Source organism: Cynocephalus volans, chromosome 11, assembly GCF_027409185.1.
Source record: "Cynocephalus volans isolate mCynVol1 chromosome 11, mCynVol1.pri, whole genome shotgun sequence".
Taxonomy (NCBI): domain Eukaryota; kingdom Metazoa; phylum Chordata; class Mammalia; order Dermoptera; family Cynocephalidae; genus Cynocephalus; species Cynocephalus volans.
This window is the reverse complement of record NC_084470.1, coordinates 62,255,426-62,270,215: the sequence shown is the minus strand read 5'-3', so window position 1 is coordinate 62,270,215 and position 14,790 is coordinate 62,255,426. Positions and strand designations below refer to the sequence as shown.

Here is a 14,790-nt window from a genome sequence, read left to right as displayed (position 1 = left end):
CCTGATCTGACATCTTGGCAGGGCTTGCAGATGCATAGGGCATGAGACCCCTCACTGGGAGGCCAGCTCTTGAGGGATTCAGTTTCCTCCAGGGCTGCTGAGTACAACCTGCGCCAATGCTGCACCCACAGGCCCAATTCCCGAGAACACATCCACTGACTTGCCTGGGGCCACCTCCCAGGGACAGCGGCACTCTAACCCTGCGCCCTGAAGGTGCACCATCTTTTTATATCCTGCGGAGGCTGTTTTATGAAGCCAACCTGTCTGGACATTACTTCACCCCAGACCACTTCTAGACTGGTTGAGGGTAAAGCCTTTTTAATGTGTTCCTAATGGCAGCTAGCTGGGGGAACACTGGGCGTCAGCCCCCAGTTTTGCTGAGGTCTACAGGAACCCTGGGCTTGCCTCCACACCCCAGCTTTACCACCAGTCACCACCCATGAGATGACTCAGAGCCCTCAGGGTGCCACAGGTCAGGAGGCCCTTGTCTAGCTCAGCTGCTGCCCAGGACAGGACAACTCACACAGCCCAGGTCCCCAGCCCATGGGCTAGGCAGGCAGATGGCTCAAGCCCAGACACCCCCACAAAGCAAAGCGCCAGCGGCTGCGCACAGGAGGGAAGGGCAGCAAGCACACAGCCATGCACCAAGCACTGCCAGGGCCGATCCTGGGCTTCGCCTCTGCTGCTGTTCTCCCTCAGAATCCACCCTCTCCCCGCTGACGTGTTCAAATCCTACCCATCCTTCGAGATTCACGTCAGACACCGCCTCCACTGCAAACTCCTCTGCTCTAGATCTTCTGCAAACACCACCAAGCCACTCTGCTCCATTCTCCCTTGGACATACAGTTCATCTCCTGTGGCTCCATGTTCTTCAAAGGCACTGCCCCATCATCTTGAACCACTCCCCACGCCCCCACCCCACCAAGGATGTGCGAAAGGGAAGCCCTTAATGACCATTTTTGCTGAGTCAAGAGCAGTGCTAGGCACGTCCCCAGATTTAGCTCATGCATGCCTCTTGTTATTTACCACATTTCATCAAATCTAAGATGCGTGGATATGGTGCCATCTTGATCTTAGCAGAAGGTGTCCACAGAAGGTTTTCCCACGACTCCATCACAAATACCAGCTGGCTGACAGCAACTAAGATATGCCACTGACTGAAAGACGCATCTCAATTTCAGAGCAGTCACAAGGTGGAAACGTGTGCATCTCAGAATCAATGAAGTAGGGTGTATCCACTTTACAGGTGAGAAAACAGCTTCAGAGAAGCTACAAGTTGCTTGAGGTTACATGGCTGGGAAGTTGGGACACAAACTCAGCTGACTGGCCCCTCGTGCCTGCTCCTAAGCACAGCTTTCTCTCAGCCGCTAGACTCGGCTGGAGTCAACTCTGGCATTTACACATCAGCCCCTACTGGTCACAATCCTCCATGGCTCCGACAGCTGGCCACTGGCTCCCGCGATGACCAGAGGCCTGGTGTTTTCTGGGCAGTGCTCCCTTCAGGAAGGCCCCTGTTTAATAAGTGTGCTCCCTTTTATGGAATCAGGCTGGGAGCCACAGCCAAGGTGAGCAAAGCTGCTTCCACACGGGAGTAATCCCTGCCCATCCAGACAAGATCCAGTAACATGCAGCTGAACACAAATGTGGATGCCTCCACAGCAGTTAAGGAAAAAAGCAACATTTTCTTGCTACTGCCCCCCAAGCCCTGTTTGGACACAAGGAAATGTGGACAGGGACAGTCTGTCCACTTCCTTCCTGGACTGTGGCCTGTACAAACAAGTGGTCAGAAAGGGCCACTCAGCGGATGGGACAGGGGACATCAGAAGAGTCCTTGAATAGGGGTCCAAACTTCATTGTTTCTCACCAAAAGGAAAAGATGTGCACACAAAGACATCCACTGCAGCTTTATTTACAAGAGGTGCAAATCTGGAGACAACATCTAAATGTCCAGTGACTGCGAAGGGGGACAGACTACAGAGAGCCACTCTGCGGAGAGCCCCCAGGGCACGAGGGCAGTGAGGAAGGGGGAGTTGAGGCCTGAGCTGCTGCCAGGGCTTCACCATCACAGGGGGTTGCTGACTGCAGCTGCAGCCTTGCGGGGGACACCGCATCCACCCTGCCTGCCCAGGGCCTGCTCTTCACTAGCGTGTCCTCCACCTGCTTGTTCATTCCGTCCCTCCATTACTGATTCAACAGATGCTGACTGAGAACTGGCTGTGTCTCTGGCCTTAAGGACCACATGTACCTATCTCCCTGTCCTCCAGAAGCCTATAGGTATGCAAGTCTGCCACAGGCTCGCCAGTGTCATGGAGGCCGCTAAGAGGGGCTTGGCTCTGCTACAGGAGGGGGGTCAAGGAAGCTTCCTCACAGTGATTCAAACCTCCTCCCCTTTCATGTAAAAAAAAAAGCAACTAAAAAGTCTCAGTCAAGAGTTTGACAAAAGCAAATGGGCAATCAATCACTGGCACCTAAGTCCACCATTCCATTCTCACAAACTCTCTTCTGCGTTTCACGGCTGTAACCTTGGTGCGCTGCTCTGCAATTGGGCCTTCAGCCTCAACTAAGCACTTCTCCTGTCTTCTTGTCCAGTCTTCCTCTCCCTGATGGACGGCTGCGGAGTATTCTGTACCACAGCTGACTCTCCCTCATCCTTCATTGTTTACGTCACAGCCACGTTTTGCCAGCAGTGAACATTTCACCTCCCCCTTCCCCAGTATCTTATCCCTCTAAGAAAAAATCCCCACCAGTGGGGTTACCAGGTCAAGGGGAGCGAACATTTTTCTGGCTCTTGAAACACAGGGTCAAACTGTTTTCCCAGGACCTCACACCAAGTCCTGCGTCTCCAGGAGCCCGGGAGGGCGGCGTTCTTTCCTGCATGTCCCGAGCCTTGGCTCCACTCGGGATGGCACACCCTCCCCTCTTCCGTGGGGGCCGGGCCAGCGACACGCTCATGACACCTGCTTCACTCACTCATCTCCGAGGACGCCTGGGTTCAGAGGTGAAAGCCCTTTGAAAACGCTAAGACAGTGGGCAGATGAAAGGAATTGGTCTTCCTTGGGTCCATGGGGACACAGACAGCCCATATTGGTCCCACAAAAGCAGTGTTTTGAGGCTGGATCACACCATAAGAGCCACAGAAACAAGGCAATGATAAAAAAAAGTTCCCCACACAGGGATCAGGGCTCCAAACTCAGTAAAATAACCAAGCTTGGCTTCCCATTTACAAGAAGCCACCTGCCCACACTGATTCCTTGGGGGAACGGGTCCTCATGAGCCAACAGCCCAAGCCTGTTCAAAGGGCAGTCTCAGGGCCTTGTTAAACACTCTGCGGTGTCCTATGGGAACCGGACACGGGTGTCAGAATAATTGGGAATCTTCATTAAGCAAGCAGAGGTAGAATCAGGCCAGTCACCCCTGCCATGTGCCACCCAAGAGGAGCTGACCTGCAGAAGGCCCTCCTGTGTCTGACCCTGTAGGCAGCAGGTGCCAGTATCTCTCCCCCAACCCCGGGCCAGCAAGGGGGCCCAGGCAGTGCAGTGCTGCTCCACTAGGAGCAAGATACATACACGATTACCTTGGTTAGAGAGGATGGGCTGGGGCAGGGAGGCAGAGGCGGGAGCCACAGTGGTGGGGGAGCCGCTGGGTCTGATGCAGGGGGCAGCTGACAGCCGAGAATCCTCACCACCCTGAGGAGGAGTGCTCAAGTCAGGCCAGGAGAGAAGAGGACGCTCAGGAAGAACAGGAGGAGGCCAGGGACATGAGGAGGGAGGAGTTCAACGGGTCTCACCTAATCCTCACAACTGTCATGGTCCCCATCTCACAGATGAGAACAGAACATGTGACTTGCCCCAAGGTCACACAGCCTGGGAGTGGTGGAGCCTGGACAGAGCTATCCGCTGGCCCCCTCCCACCTCCCCCCACTGAACCAGCTCCTTCCTTGGCTGGCTCCTCTCACCTCCCACACAAAACTCACCTTCTTCTCTGGGTTGCTCAATTTGGACTTGACCTCCTTGGCTTTCTGAATTGCTTTTAGCACTTCCACGGTGTCCAGCTCTTTCTCTGTGGTCACCGTGTCATCCAGACAGACCTACAGAGAGTTCAGAAAGTAGCCATCAGCATGGGCACTGGCAAGCACAGTTGGGGAGGAAGGACAGAAGAGGGAGCAGGGCCTGCTGAGGAGCAGGCGTGAGCACCACTGGACGCCAAGGGAGATTCAGCCTGCTGGGAGGTGGGCTCCTCACCACCCACGGAAGGGACCTGGGAGCGCCCTGGGGGCTGGAGAGGTTCCACATGCCTTGTCTGTCTCTGAGAGTCCCTCTCCAAGAAGGGGAGGCAGTGACTTCTTGGGTGGTTGGGATTGGAGGAAGAGGATGATTTGAACCAAACTCCCAGTTACAGGCTGAATGCAGATTGTTGAAGAGCAAGGGGGAGCCTTCCAGGCAGGGGTACTGGGAAGACAAAGGCACAGACAGCAGGAGAGGACAGGGTCCCCAATCTGTGAATGCGGGGGTGGGGAGGGCAGAGCAGTGGAGTGAGGGAAGGTCCCTAGGGCCTGGACAGGAGCTGATGCCATGTGGTGGGAGTCTCCCAAGGTCAGAAGCCCAGGAAGGGGGAGGAGATGGCATCTTGTGAAGATCATCTTGTTGACACTATGAAAGAAGGTGCATGTGAGGCCAGAAAGAGGGGTGTGGGACGCGAATAGACTCCCAGGTGTTTTCCGGCCTGGGATTTGGGGAGAACATAGGCTCCAAGGAATGGGCAGGGTGGGGCAGGGGCCTGCTGGAGGCTGAAGTCTGGACAGGCACAGCCAGAAGGCAGCAGATGTTAGGCTGGCTGCACTGACAAGGCTGGGAGCACCTTCAGGTTTGCAGTCAGACTCTGTGGCCAGAAGTCATCCAGGGAACACGATTATTTAAAGTATCTTATTTCTGACTCTTGTTTAGAATATACGATGTTATTTTTTTGAAAGTTGAAGACAGTCCCTCTACATTCTGTGCCTGTTTGCTCGGAAGGTGGGGAGCCCCCTGGCCTGAAGCTCTGACCAAGGTGTAAGAGGAAGCTGAAACCCACTAGGCAGCACACGCAGGCCGGCAGCACCAACAGGAGAGGGGCGGGAGGCGCAAGGGAGCCTTTCCCTAGGGAGGCAGTGGACTTCCCAGAGCCAAGCGTCCTCAGGTGGGACGTTCTTCTGAAGCAGGCAAGGGAAGAACAGTGGACACCCCCCACCCCCAGCTCTGCCTGTGCAGACGTGGACCCATCCTGACTGTCTCCCTGGGCTCCTCTGACAGGGCTTACCTCGGAGGCCCTCTCTCCGAACTGAGCGAGCACCTTGGTCCGGTAGTCAGGGATGATGCTCAGAGGGTTGTTCAGCAGAGCCACGTGCTCCAGACAGGGGAGGCTGCCTATGCTCCTGACCTCTTCCATCTGCAAGGTACAAGTTCCATTCCTCCTGGTGCCTTCTCTGAACACTACAGCAACATGGCAACACAACTAATGGCTTTGTATTTTTTCTTTTTGTGGCAGGCCAGCATAGGAATCGAATCCTGGACCTTGGTGGTATCAGCACCACACTTTAACCAACTGAGCTAATTGGCCAGCCCTCTGATGGCCTCTTTTAAATGAAAGGAACCTTAATGCTCTTCTTTAAAGTGATAAACACCAAGGCACAGAAATCCCACAACCCTGAGATCCTTTTGGGATGTGGCTCACCCGGTCGATTCTGTTGTCACAGAGATCCAGGTTGACCAGGGAGTAGAGCTTGTGCAGGCCACTCAGACTCTCCAGGAGGTTGCCTGCCAGGTTCAGGGTCTTGATGTTCCCCAGTTTGGTGTGAACCCCTTCCAAGGAGGAGAGCTTGTTGTAGGAGAGGTCCAGATGCACGAGGTTGTACAGGTGCTACAGCAGCATTGAGAACAGGGTAATGTGGTTCAGGTCAAGTCTCCAAAGAAAGGGACTGCCACTAATGGTGTGACGGGCCTTCCCACCTAAACCAACCAATTCTGTGGTTAAACTAAGCAAGTCAGTCCCGTTCAGTTATTCTGACAGTTTTGGGAAGGGAAGGCCCTCCTCCCCTGCACATGCCACAGCCCACTGGCACCCCCTGCAGACAGGTTAGGGATGAACAATGAAAACAAGGCTGTCCATCTTCAGGACAGAGATGCATCATTTTCATCAAGCTTGGTTTGTATTGACTCATCGTTTCAAATTCTTTGGAACAACTATTCAGTGCATCCCTGGGACTCTAAAGGGAAGGGGGCAGCCTCTACCCTTACCAACCCCTGGGGTAGGCCAAATTCCCAAGGCTGCATCAGCCTCTTGAGCTCTCAGAAAAACGGGCCCTTAGAAGAGCAGGCCCCTAGGAGAACATGCAGGCGGCACTGGTCTCCAACATTACCTGTAGATTGTCCACGACCAGCACCCCATTGTGACTCAGGTCCAGGAATTCAATCTTTGGGATCAGTTTCTTGTGAAAGAAAAGAACACTTGATGTTCCTCTGGGAGGGTGGACCCTACACAGTCCCCGCACATGGTGATGGAGACCCCAGGACTCTTCCTCCTGACTACAGACTCCTGGCTGGCTGGCCATCCCTGCAGGGCCGCTGATGCAATGCTTCCCGTTGTCCACCCAGCAGCACATCCAAAGGAACACACAGGGACTCCAGTAATGAGCACTGTTTTTCCAGAACACTGGCTTGTCAAAATGACAAATGGCAAGGTCCCAGAGAAGGGAGTCCGTCCTTCATGTTGCCCATACCCACCGAGAAGCACAAATATAGGAATCACACTGCTATCACCCAAATGCCACCTGATATCTCTCTTACATGGGCACATCTTTAACCTATGGAGTGATTTTTCTGCTCCATTTAGAAGTAAATGTCATCTCTTACTGCAGTTCTATTATATCAAATGTACGTGCAATTAATATGCTTCATTTGTTTCTAAGTATTACCTCGTCAATTTTGAATAATCCCATTTTGAAACTAACTTAAACATTGTAGGCAATGCACAGAGCACTGTATACAGGTTTCCTGTGGTCCTTCCAGAAAAAGCCAAGTTAAATACCCAACCTTAGGGTTTGGTCAGACAAGAGAAGTCCCTAGCACTGGTTGCTGAGAGCATACCACAGACTCGTCGATCTCAGAGATGCTGTTGTGGCTCAGGTCGAGAGTGGTCAGTGCTTGCCAGGTGGGGATGACGGCAGTCACAGGGCCTTCGAGGGCTGTGCCTTCTGGCTCCCATTCATCAAATTCCAAGGCTTCAGGAACAAGGACTTCCTGCATAAGAACACCTGTAGAGCACCATACTCCGGGCCCTCACGCAACACTCACTGGGAACATGATCATTGCAAAATTTAAGGAAATGCTGGGGCATATTTAGCATGTAGAAGTGAATTTGCATTAAAATGGGGCTTGGGTTCATACGCCTTTAAGCGATTGTGAAATAACTGAAAAGTTCAGCAACATAACAGCCACTTAGAATATGTTCTGGCCCTCCTTCAGAAGCACACGCTTTTCAAGCCTACAGGACCTTTTGCTACTGCCTTTTCTGGCTTTAATATTAGAGACTGAAGGTCAGAATTCATGGAGCTTCCAGGCAACTGTACTTTCTGAGCTGACAATGTGGTCTCCACTGTAGACAGCAGGCTCTTTTAACCATGACTTCACAGGGATGAAATCCAGTAAGGATAATACAAGGGCAGCAGCATGGAGCACAGAGAGCTTCAGGGGGAGGGAGGCAGGACGTTTCATTTTACTTCTGATACCCACAAGATCTCTCCCCTCACAACAGATCACCCCGGGCTCCTCCAGCCGGCAGCGAGTAGTGCCCTGGAGAAGGACAAGGTGGCCTGATGCCCCTGCTTCCTCCACAAGCCTACTCCTTTCAGTCAGTCACCTCACGAGAAAACCTTCTCACCCAACCTGAGTCTTGATCAGACACCATAAGTCATAAAATTAGCCACTATATGCTCCTTCTTTACCTGGGGGAAGGATTTTAACATTATTAAGGTGCAATCCATAAAAAGGTAAAAAGAAAAGAAATCTACATTCCCAGTTCGAATGTTTCTGTTGCTCCCGTGCAAACAACAGGGCCTAGCACTTCCACTGCCTCAACTGCCACCTCAAGTCCACGAACAAGCTACAAATGAGTGCTAAGTCAGTGCCTGCTAGGCTTAGAGAAACAATTATACCAATCTAACCAATAAAGGTCCTGCCACTTGCCACAACTTAACAATTTATTCATTAAAAACCAGTGGCTTTTTGAGGGGGCGCAGGGGGACACCCAGTTCCTTAAAACATCTTGTTAACAACATTGATTTTTGATGAAAATGTGTACTAAAGCGTCCCAGGGGCTGTTGAGTGTTGGGAGGCACCGCACGAGTGTGTGGCTACCAGGGAGAAGGTCCAGCCTCTGGGTACTGACAGACAGCAGTGTCCACACCCATCCACAGCCTGGGACCCTGTCCCAGAGACAGTGCCCCAGGCAAGAAACAGGTAAAGTTTACCTTCATGGAGGTTGCTGAGAAGCGGACGCTCATTGTGGCTAAGGTGGGCTTCGATGCCACCAGCCCTCGGATGTGCTTAGCATCACAGTGACTTATCTGGAACAAGAAACAGGTGAGTCTCAAGATACGGCATCCTTGTTCCATCAGAAGGCCCGGGAAGAGAGTGTTCATCACCCATACACAAAAGAGGCACAATAACAGGCAAGCCTGAATCCTCATACGGAAGGCAACTCAAAATCTAAGTCTTTTTCCCAATGTTTAGCGCTAACTTAACATCCTCTGAAGTATCTCGTAAGAAGAGTGTCTGGTTTCTCAGACTCACAATGAACCACAAATTCCATTTCCTCTGTAATGGCTCTTTGGGACTTGGCTGGTAGACAGTAAATGTGGGCCCTGGACACCAGAGCTGGAGAACAAGTGGCCTTCACACGCAGTAAGTGGGTGGGCCTTCCTGCTCACCAGCCCCTGCTTCACTGACCCCAGCTGTCCTGTGGCAACAAGTTAAAGGGTACAGGCCAAAGCACACTCTCCTATGCTACTTGCCCCAGCGCTCCACACCTACAGACCCAGATTGACAGAGCCTCAGCCTGTTGAGCTGGGGCTGGGTTGCGCTTCCTCTTATTTCTCAGTCCTTATCCAGCCTGCAGTGGGTGAGGCACACAACACAAGTTTCCATCAAAGGGAGTGGTCCTCAAGGTCTCTTAGACAAGCCTAGACTGTTGCAGGCAGAATAGTCCAAAGGGTGGCAGAGGCTCTGGAGTCAGACTCAGCTGAAACCAAATCCCAGCTTTCCCTCATTAACTGTGTGCTCCTGGCCAATCTTCCTTACCTCCCTAAGCCTGTTTCCTCAACTGTAAAATGGGAACAAAAGTGCCCACTTCACAGGGCTGTTGGGAATTTAATCTAGGAGTGTACATTAGACATGGGACACAGGGCTGAACACAAAAAAAGCCATGCTCAGGAAACACATGCTTTAAAACATTTTTTACTATTCATTACTGACTCCCCTTCCTTTTTAAAAATGGTAATAAAATCAGCATTGCCAACCAAGGAGTACAGCAGTGAGTAATGCAAAGCATTTCTTGTTAAGTGTGGGTGCCCCAGAGGGCAGAGAGCCCTCAAAGTCCTTTGCTGACCTGCCTTGGGAAACAGAGACTGGGACTTGGCTCTTTCTGACCCTCAGGATGACTTCCCAGGACTGTCCCCACAAGGAGGTCCAGGAGCCAGGTGCTGGTGCTCCACCCTATCTAAATGCCCCATGGCCTATGCCAGGGGCAGAGACACGCAGAGAGCCAAGGATAAGAGAGGCCCCTCTTTCTCTGCCTTCAGAGGTGCCTGACTTAGCTAGAAGAATCTGCCATATACTGCCACACACAAAAGGAACAGTGCCTTATGAAGGAATCTGGACACATGACATCAAGAATGCTCCCTAGCCCCAGTCAGGAACAAGATAATGCCTACGTGGGAGTCAGCCCTGCCTGGGCTCCAGTGGCCCTGGGCCTTACCTCCACCTGATGAAGAGACTTGAATATTGACAGATCAAACGGCAGGAGCTGCTCCTGAATGTTGCTGGTCCCAAAAGGTCCTTCTGTGCCAGAGACCTGAGGCCAAAGATGTCGCCTGAATGAGGGATGCTGCTGCAGCCAGTCCCCATCCACGTTCGTGGGGTAGTGCTGCAGCAGCTATGAAGCACCAAGCTTTGACCACTTCTACCTTCAACAAAGCAGGCTAAGGCCAAGGTTTACAGTAACGGGACACTAGGTCACGACCGCCCCCTGGTGCTCACAGCCAGAAGCACAGTGTCAAGAACACCAGGTGGACTTCCTTCCAACCATGGTCTCCTCCACACACACACACACACGCCAACCAGTGAGCTGTCAGGCCATGGCAGGCTGCACACTCATCGACTGAGCATCTTTCCATGACTGAGCTGCTGCAGCTTTACCTTAAGGTACTTAAGGCGACAAGTGAAGTCCAGGATGTGCCCAAGGTCAGTCTTGGCATCCCCGCTGGTGCACGTGGGCTTTCCCTGATGCAGCTGCTCGGTGACCGCATAGAGCTGTAGGGGCCCGATGGCAAAGACCTCGCCAGCCCCCAGGAGCTGTTCTCCTGCAACAGCCATGCCCAGAGGGATGAGTGTCCAGCCCCATCCCCATCCTGTCATGTGTCCTAGGCATCTGCCCCCCAGGCCAACAGTCAAAAAGCACTTGGTGAGCACCTACTCTGAACACCACTATGTCAGGATGAAGCCATGCCCTGAGCACGCTGGAGCAGCTGCCTTCTTGAGCTCACATTGGGCCCAGGAAAAGCCTGGCCACATGATAATGAAGGAGGCAGGGGCCATGGGGCTGTGTGGCTGGGGAGCTACCCTGAGGAGTGAGGCCAAGTCAAGATCTAAGGCACTGAACCAGGGCAAGGCTGGTAAGAGGCAGCACTCTAGGTGACAGACCTACAGTGCAACCTCCAAAATGCAGATGTGGAGGGTAGAAGCAGGACCAAGATGCCAGTACAGTACAGAGCCTGAGAGCAGGATGGGTTCTGAGCCAGACTGACTGGCATCTGGTCCTCCTTCCAGCCATGTACCCTCAAGCAGGGTACTGGGCCTGTGACGCTCAGTGTCCTCACCTGTACCTATGGCTTCTGGGGAAGGCAATAAGATGCTGAACAGCAGGCTGGACCACAAGAATCACTCATCACACGTTAGCTCTTGTTACTAACCTCTCTGGCAGGACCATGACCCAACTGCATGAGGGCAGCATGCCACCCACCTTCTGGCACCCCACCACAGGTCTTTGAAATAGATCCTGAGTCTGGGGAGAGCCCCCAACACAGGGACTCGAGAGTCCTAAGGTGAAGGACCACAGCTCCCCAGACCTGGCTACCTATAGGGCAGGCAGGTGTTTAGGCTTGGCTGGGGACCAGGTCCAGGGAGTTGGGCAAACCCAAGGAGGGGAGCCCTGGCTGGAACTGACTCGGCACAGCTCAACAGATGTAGTTCTAAGCCACCCTGGGCCTCTGGCTGCCCAGTTACTTCAAGGACGTATGGCTACGTACCTTTTTCAAAGAGCTCTTCAGCCAGTGCCGCAGTGATGCCATTTATCTCCTGCGGAGAAAATAAAACCTGCAGTTAGAAAGTGCACCTGCCCGAGTCACTGGGATTTGCATGCTCCCTGCTATCTACCCACTCCAATGTTGCAGTGCCAACAGTGGAGGGGGTAGATTATAGGTTTATAGAGCGTAAACCTACAATGAAGCAAGGAACTTAGAAAGGGAAACTGTAACACCAAAGTCAAGGGGTTCAGATCCTCATACCAGCCAGCCACCAAAAAAAAAAAAAGGGAAACAAATATTTCCAGATATACGAATACCTGAAATATCTCAAAAGTAAAATGGACACCAGACTAATGCTGCAATTCTGAGTCGACATGGACACTGCCAGAGTTGCACTAGGGCCCAGGAGGCCAGAGAACTGGCTATACCAAGGGATGGCTGGGAAGCCAGCAGCTCCCAAAACTGGCTCTGGGAGTTCCTAAGAAAGGGTCTGGCAGAGAGGAAGTCCTATTCCTTCTGGAAAACAGGACATATCATCCGAGTGGGATGAAGGACCTCCCACAGCCAATCCTCCCTGGGAATGACTATTCCCACATTCTCTCACGTTTCAAATGTGTCTCAGGAGAGAGTGAACACTTGTTCTCTTCCTGTGTTCTTCCCTTCCAGACTCACAACAGTAACACTTAGCCCTAGGGTTGCAAGAAAGAGGTAGGAAAAGATTTCCTTTGTAAATGACATGAAGAAGAAGGCAGGACAAGGACAAGCCTTCAGTCATATTAACAGCTACCATGCTGGGATTTTAACCCCACCGGGCGATGAATGGCCTGAGCACTCAGTAGGTACTGGCTCACTGAACCTTCCCAATGCCTTATGAGCGGAAGCTGTTATCTCGAACGCTGTTTCACACATAAGCAAACTGAGTGAGGTGGAGGCACTGTGACCCTCCAATTTTACAGAAACTAGCAAAGCCACACACAAGCATTTGGCCACTAGCCTCTCTCTGTATACATCAATTGCCTCTGCATTCTAGCAGTGCACTTGTGAGGTTGGCAGGGCCCCTCAACGCCCTTGGCCCCACTCCCCCACATCTGACAGGTAAGAATTTTAACTAATTGACGGATGGCCTTTTCATAAGTAGATGGAGGCTGCACAATCACCCTCATAACTCACAGGAACATTGCTGCCACCAGGACATGAAACTCACATGTCTATGGGACTCAAAAGGCACCAGATTGCAGGGGAGACAGGGTGTCCTTTTCCTGTTTTTCTCTTTGGTTGTTTGTTCCTTTCTCATTATCTTTTATACATCACAGTTATTTTAATGGTTGTTTACATGCCACAAAGATTTCCTCCCAGTCTGTCTATACCTTTTACCTTTGTTCCTGGCGGTTTTCCCAACATTGAGAAGTTTTTCATTTTTATGTTGTTTAACCTGTAATTCTTTTCCTTTTTTTTTTCTGGAGCCTCTTCCTGCACTCCAAGATTTTAAAATATTCTCCTAATTTTCTTTTGGTCCTTTATGGTATCTTTTAAAAATGTGTTTATTTCTTTAACCTAATTGAAATTCAGTTTATATATAGTGTAAGAATAACTCCTCTCCCACCCCCTCCCTAATGGAAGAAAAGCCAAAGGGAGCAAAATGAGCAAACACCACTCTAGCTTTAGGGGGCTTAGAGCACCACAGGGCACAGGGCCAAATGAAAAGGGCCAACTGAGGGACAAAGCAAGATGTGGGGAGAGGCTAGGGTTCACTCTGAAGGTCAATTTCAGTGTCTTGCAACCACTGAAACTCAATTACATTTTGTTTGGCAGCTGTGAAGAACTGAAGATCAGGAAGAACTTGGAATGATCCAAAGGCTTGTTTCTCCATGGATAGTTTTGAGAACCAAGCACTGTCTACAAATCAGCACTTCCCAATCCCCCTGCAGCCAGACTGCCTGGATCAGAGCAGGTCCCAGGAGTTGCCAATCTTTACCCACCTCAATTCCCCAAGCGTAGCTCTGGGGCCTCTCAGGCACTGTGCAGATACTGAAGCTCTCATGGGAAAAGGGACATTACAGATATCTTATGGGAAACACTATAAGTGTTATGGACACTATAGGTCACTCATGGGAAAAGGACTCTCTGACCCATGATCAGTACCAACCAATCCTCACCTTCCACAGCACGTTTCTTCAGGCAGCTGGCATCAGCTCAGAAAGAACATGGAGGAAAAATCACTCTGGACACCAGCCCTGCTAAAGGGACAGGGCTGGAATTTCCAGAAAACACAGAAAGCTGAGCTGGTGAGGGCCAAGGGCTTGTGCTAAGCAAACAAGCTTTTACTTGAGGAATCTCAAAAGCAAACTGTGTAACGATTTCTCTCCCTGCTCTTCCGGGCACAAGAAGAGCACACACTGCTGCAACACTTTCTGCTTGGTTCCCCAGGCCGACCTTCACCTCAGGAGGGAGCCTGAACCAGAGAGGAGCACAGAAAAGCCTCAGCTCCTGACCTAGAGCACTGGCCTCCTCAGAGAATTTGTGGGTTAAACTGTGGGCTCGTGAGCAGACATGTGCAGAATCAGGACTTCCAGGCCAGGAGGAGATGGGGCACTGGTTGGCCCCTGAGTCCAAGCAGCTGCAGATGCTCCCAGGTCACTTGTGGAGACAGGTGACTCCCCACATGCTCCACCCAATCTGTGCTGAGGGACTTGAAGTGTTTAGGGGTGCCATGAATTCTGAACTGAAATGCATTTTTTAAAAAGACATTCTTTATACTTCAATAGAAATTTTAATTAAAAAGACATTAATATTAGTTATGTTTAAAAGCTATAATATAACACCCCCAAATGTGTTACAAACCAAGTGATCAGTGCAGAACAGCCTGCCAGGATCATGTACTGGTGTGCGCCTTGGGCAGAAGTTTGAGCTTCACATATACATGCCATAGTCTAGCAAGGCTGTAGCTCTGTGACTTACATTTTGACTGAGCATGCCTGGGCATGCGGAGCCCCGTGACCAAGTGTACCCTGAAACACATACATAAGCACTCAGTGAAAAACTCCAGGAAGGCCCCGACGCTTCTGCTTGGCACAGACATGGGCAGTATGCTTGTCAGTGGGGCATTAGCCAGGGAATCAATTACATGTTACCAAGGCTATCACCCAAGTGTGATTTAGACACACATGCTAAGGGTTGGGGGGTCCTTGTCTAAATTTTATTTATTTATTTATTTATTTTTGTCTTTTTGTGACAGG

The 14,790-nt window shown here is 51.4% G+C and overlaps 1 protein-coding gene across 4 annotated transcripts in view; it reads right to left on the bottom strand.

Moving 5' to 3' along the window:
• NISCH (nischarin) overlaps positions 1-14,790 on the bottom strand; it is a 33,681-nt gene that overhangs the window by 10,285 nt on the left and 8,606 nt on the right. For 3 of the 4 annotated variants that reach the window (XM_063113894.1, XM_063113892.1, XM_063113893.1), the window contains 10 exons: positions 11,558-11,606; positions 10,449-10,612; positions 10,009-10,104; positions 8,504-8,599; positions 7,122-7,274; positions 6,395-6,463; positions 5,710-5,895; positions 5,296-5,424; positions 3,974-4,087; positions 3,575-3,686 (listed from right to left, as the gene is read on the bottom strand). In XM_063113894.1, the coding sequence (XP_062969964.1) occupies positions 3,575-3,686; positions 3,974-4,087; positions 5,296-5,424; positions 5,710-5,895; positions 6,395-6,463; positions 7,122-7,274; positions 8,504-8,599; positions 10,009-10,104; positions 10,449-10,612; positions 11,558-11,606 (1,168 nt within the window). Of the gene's footprint in view, positions 1-1,887; positions 2,987-3,574; positions 3,687-3,973; positions 4,088-5,295; positions 5,425-5,709; positions 5,896-6,394; positions 6,464-7,121; positions 7,275-8,503; positions 8,600-10,008; positions 10,105-10,448; positions 10,613-11,557; positions 11,607-14,790 lie in introns of those variants that run through there. The other variant, XM_063113895.1, reaches the window with a different exon arrangement.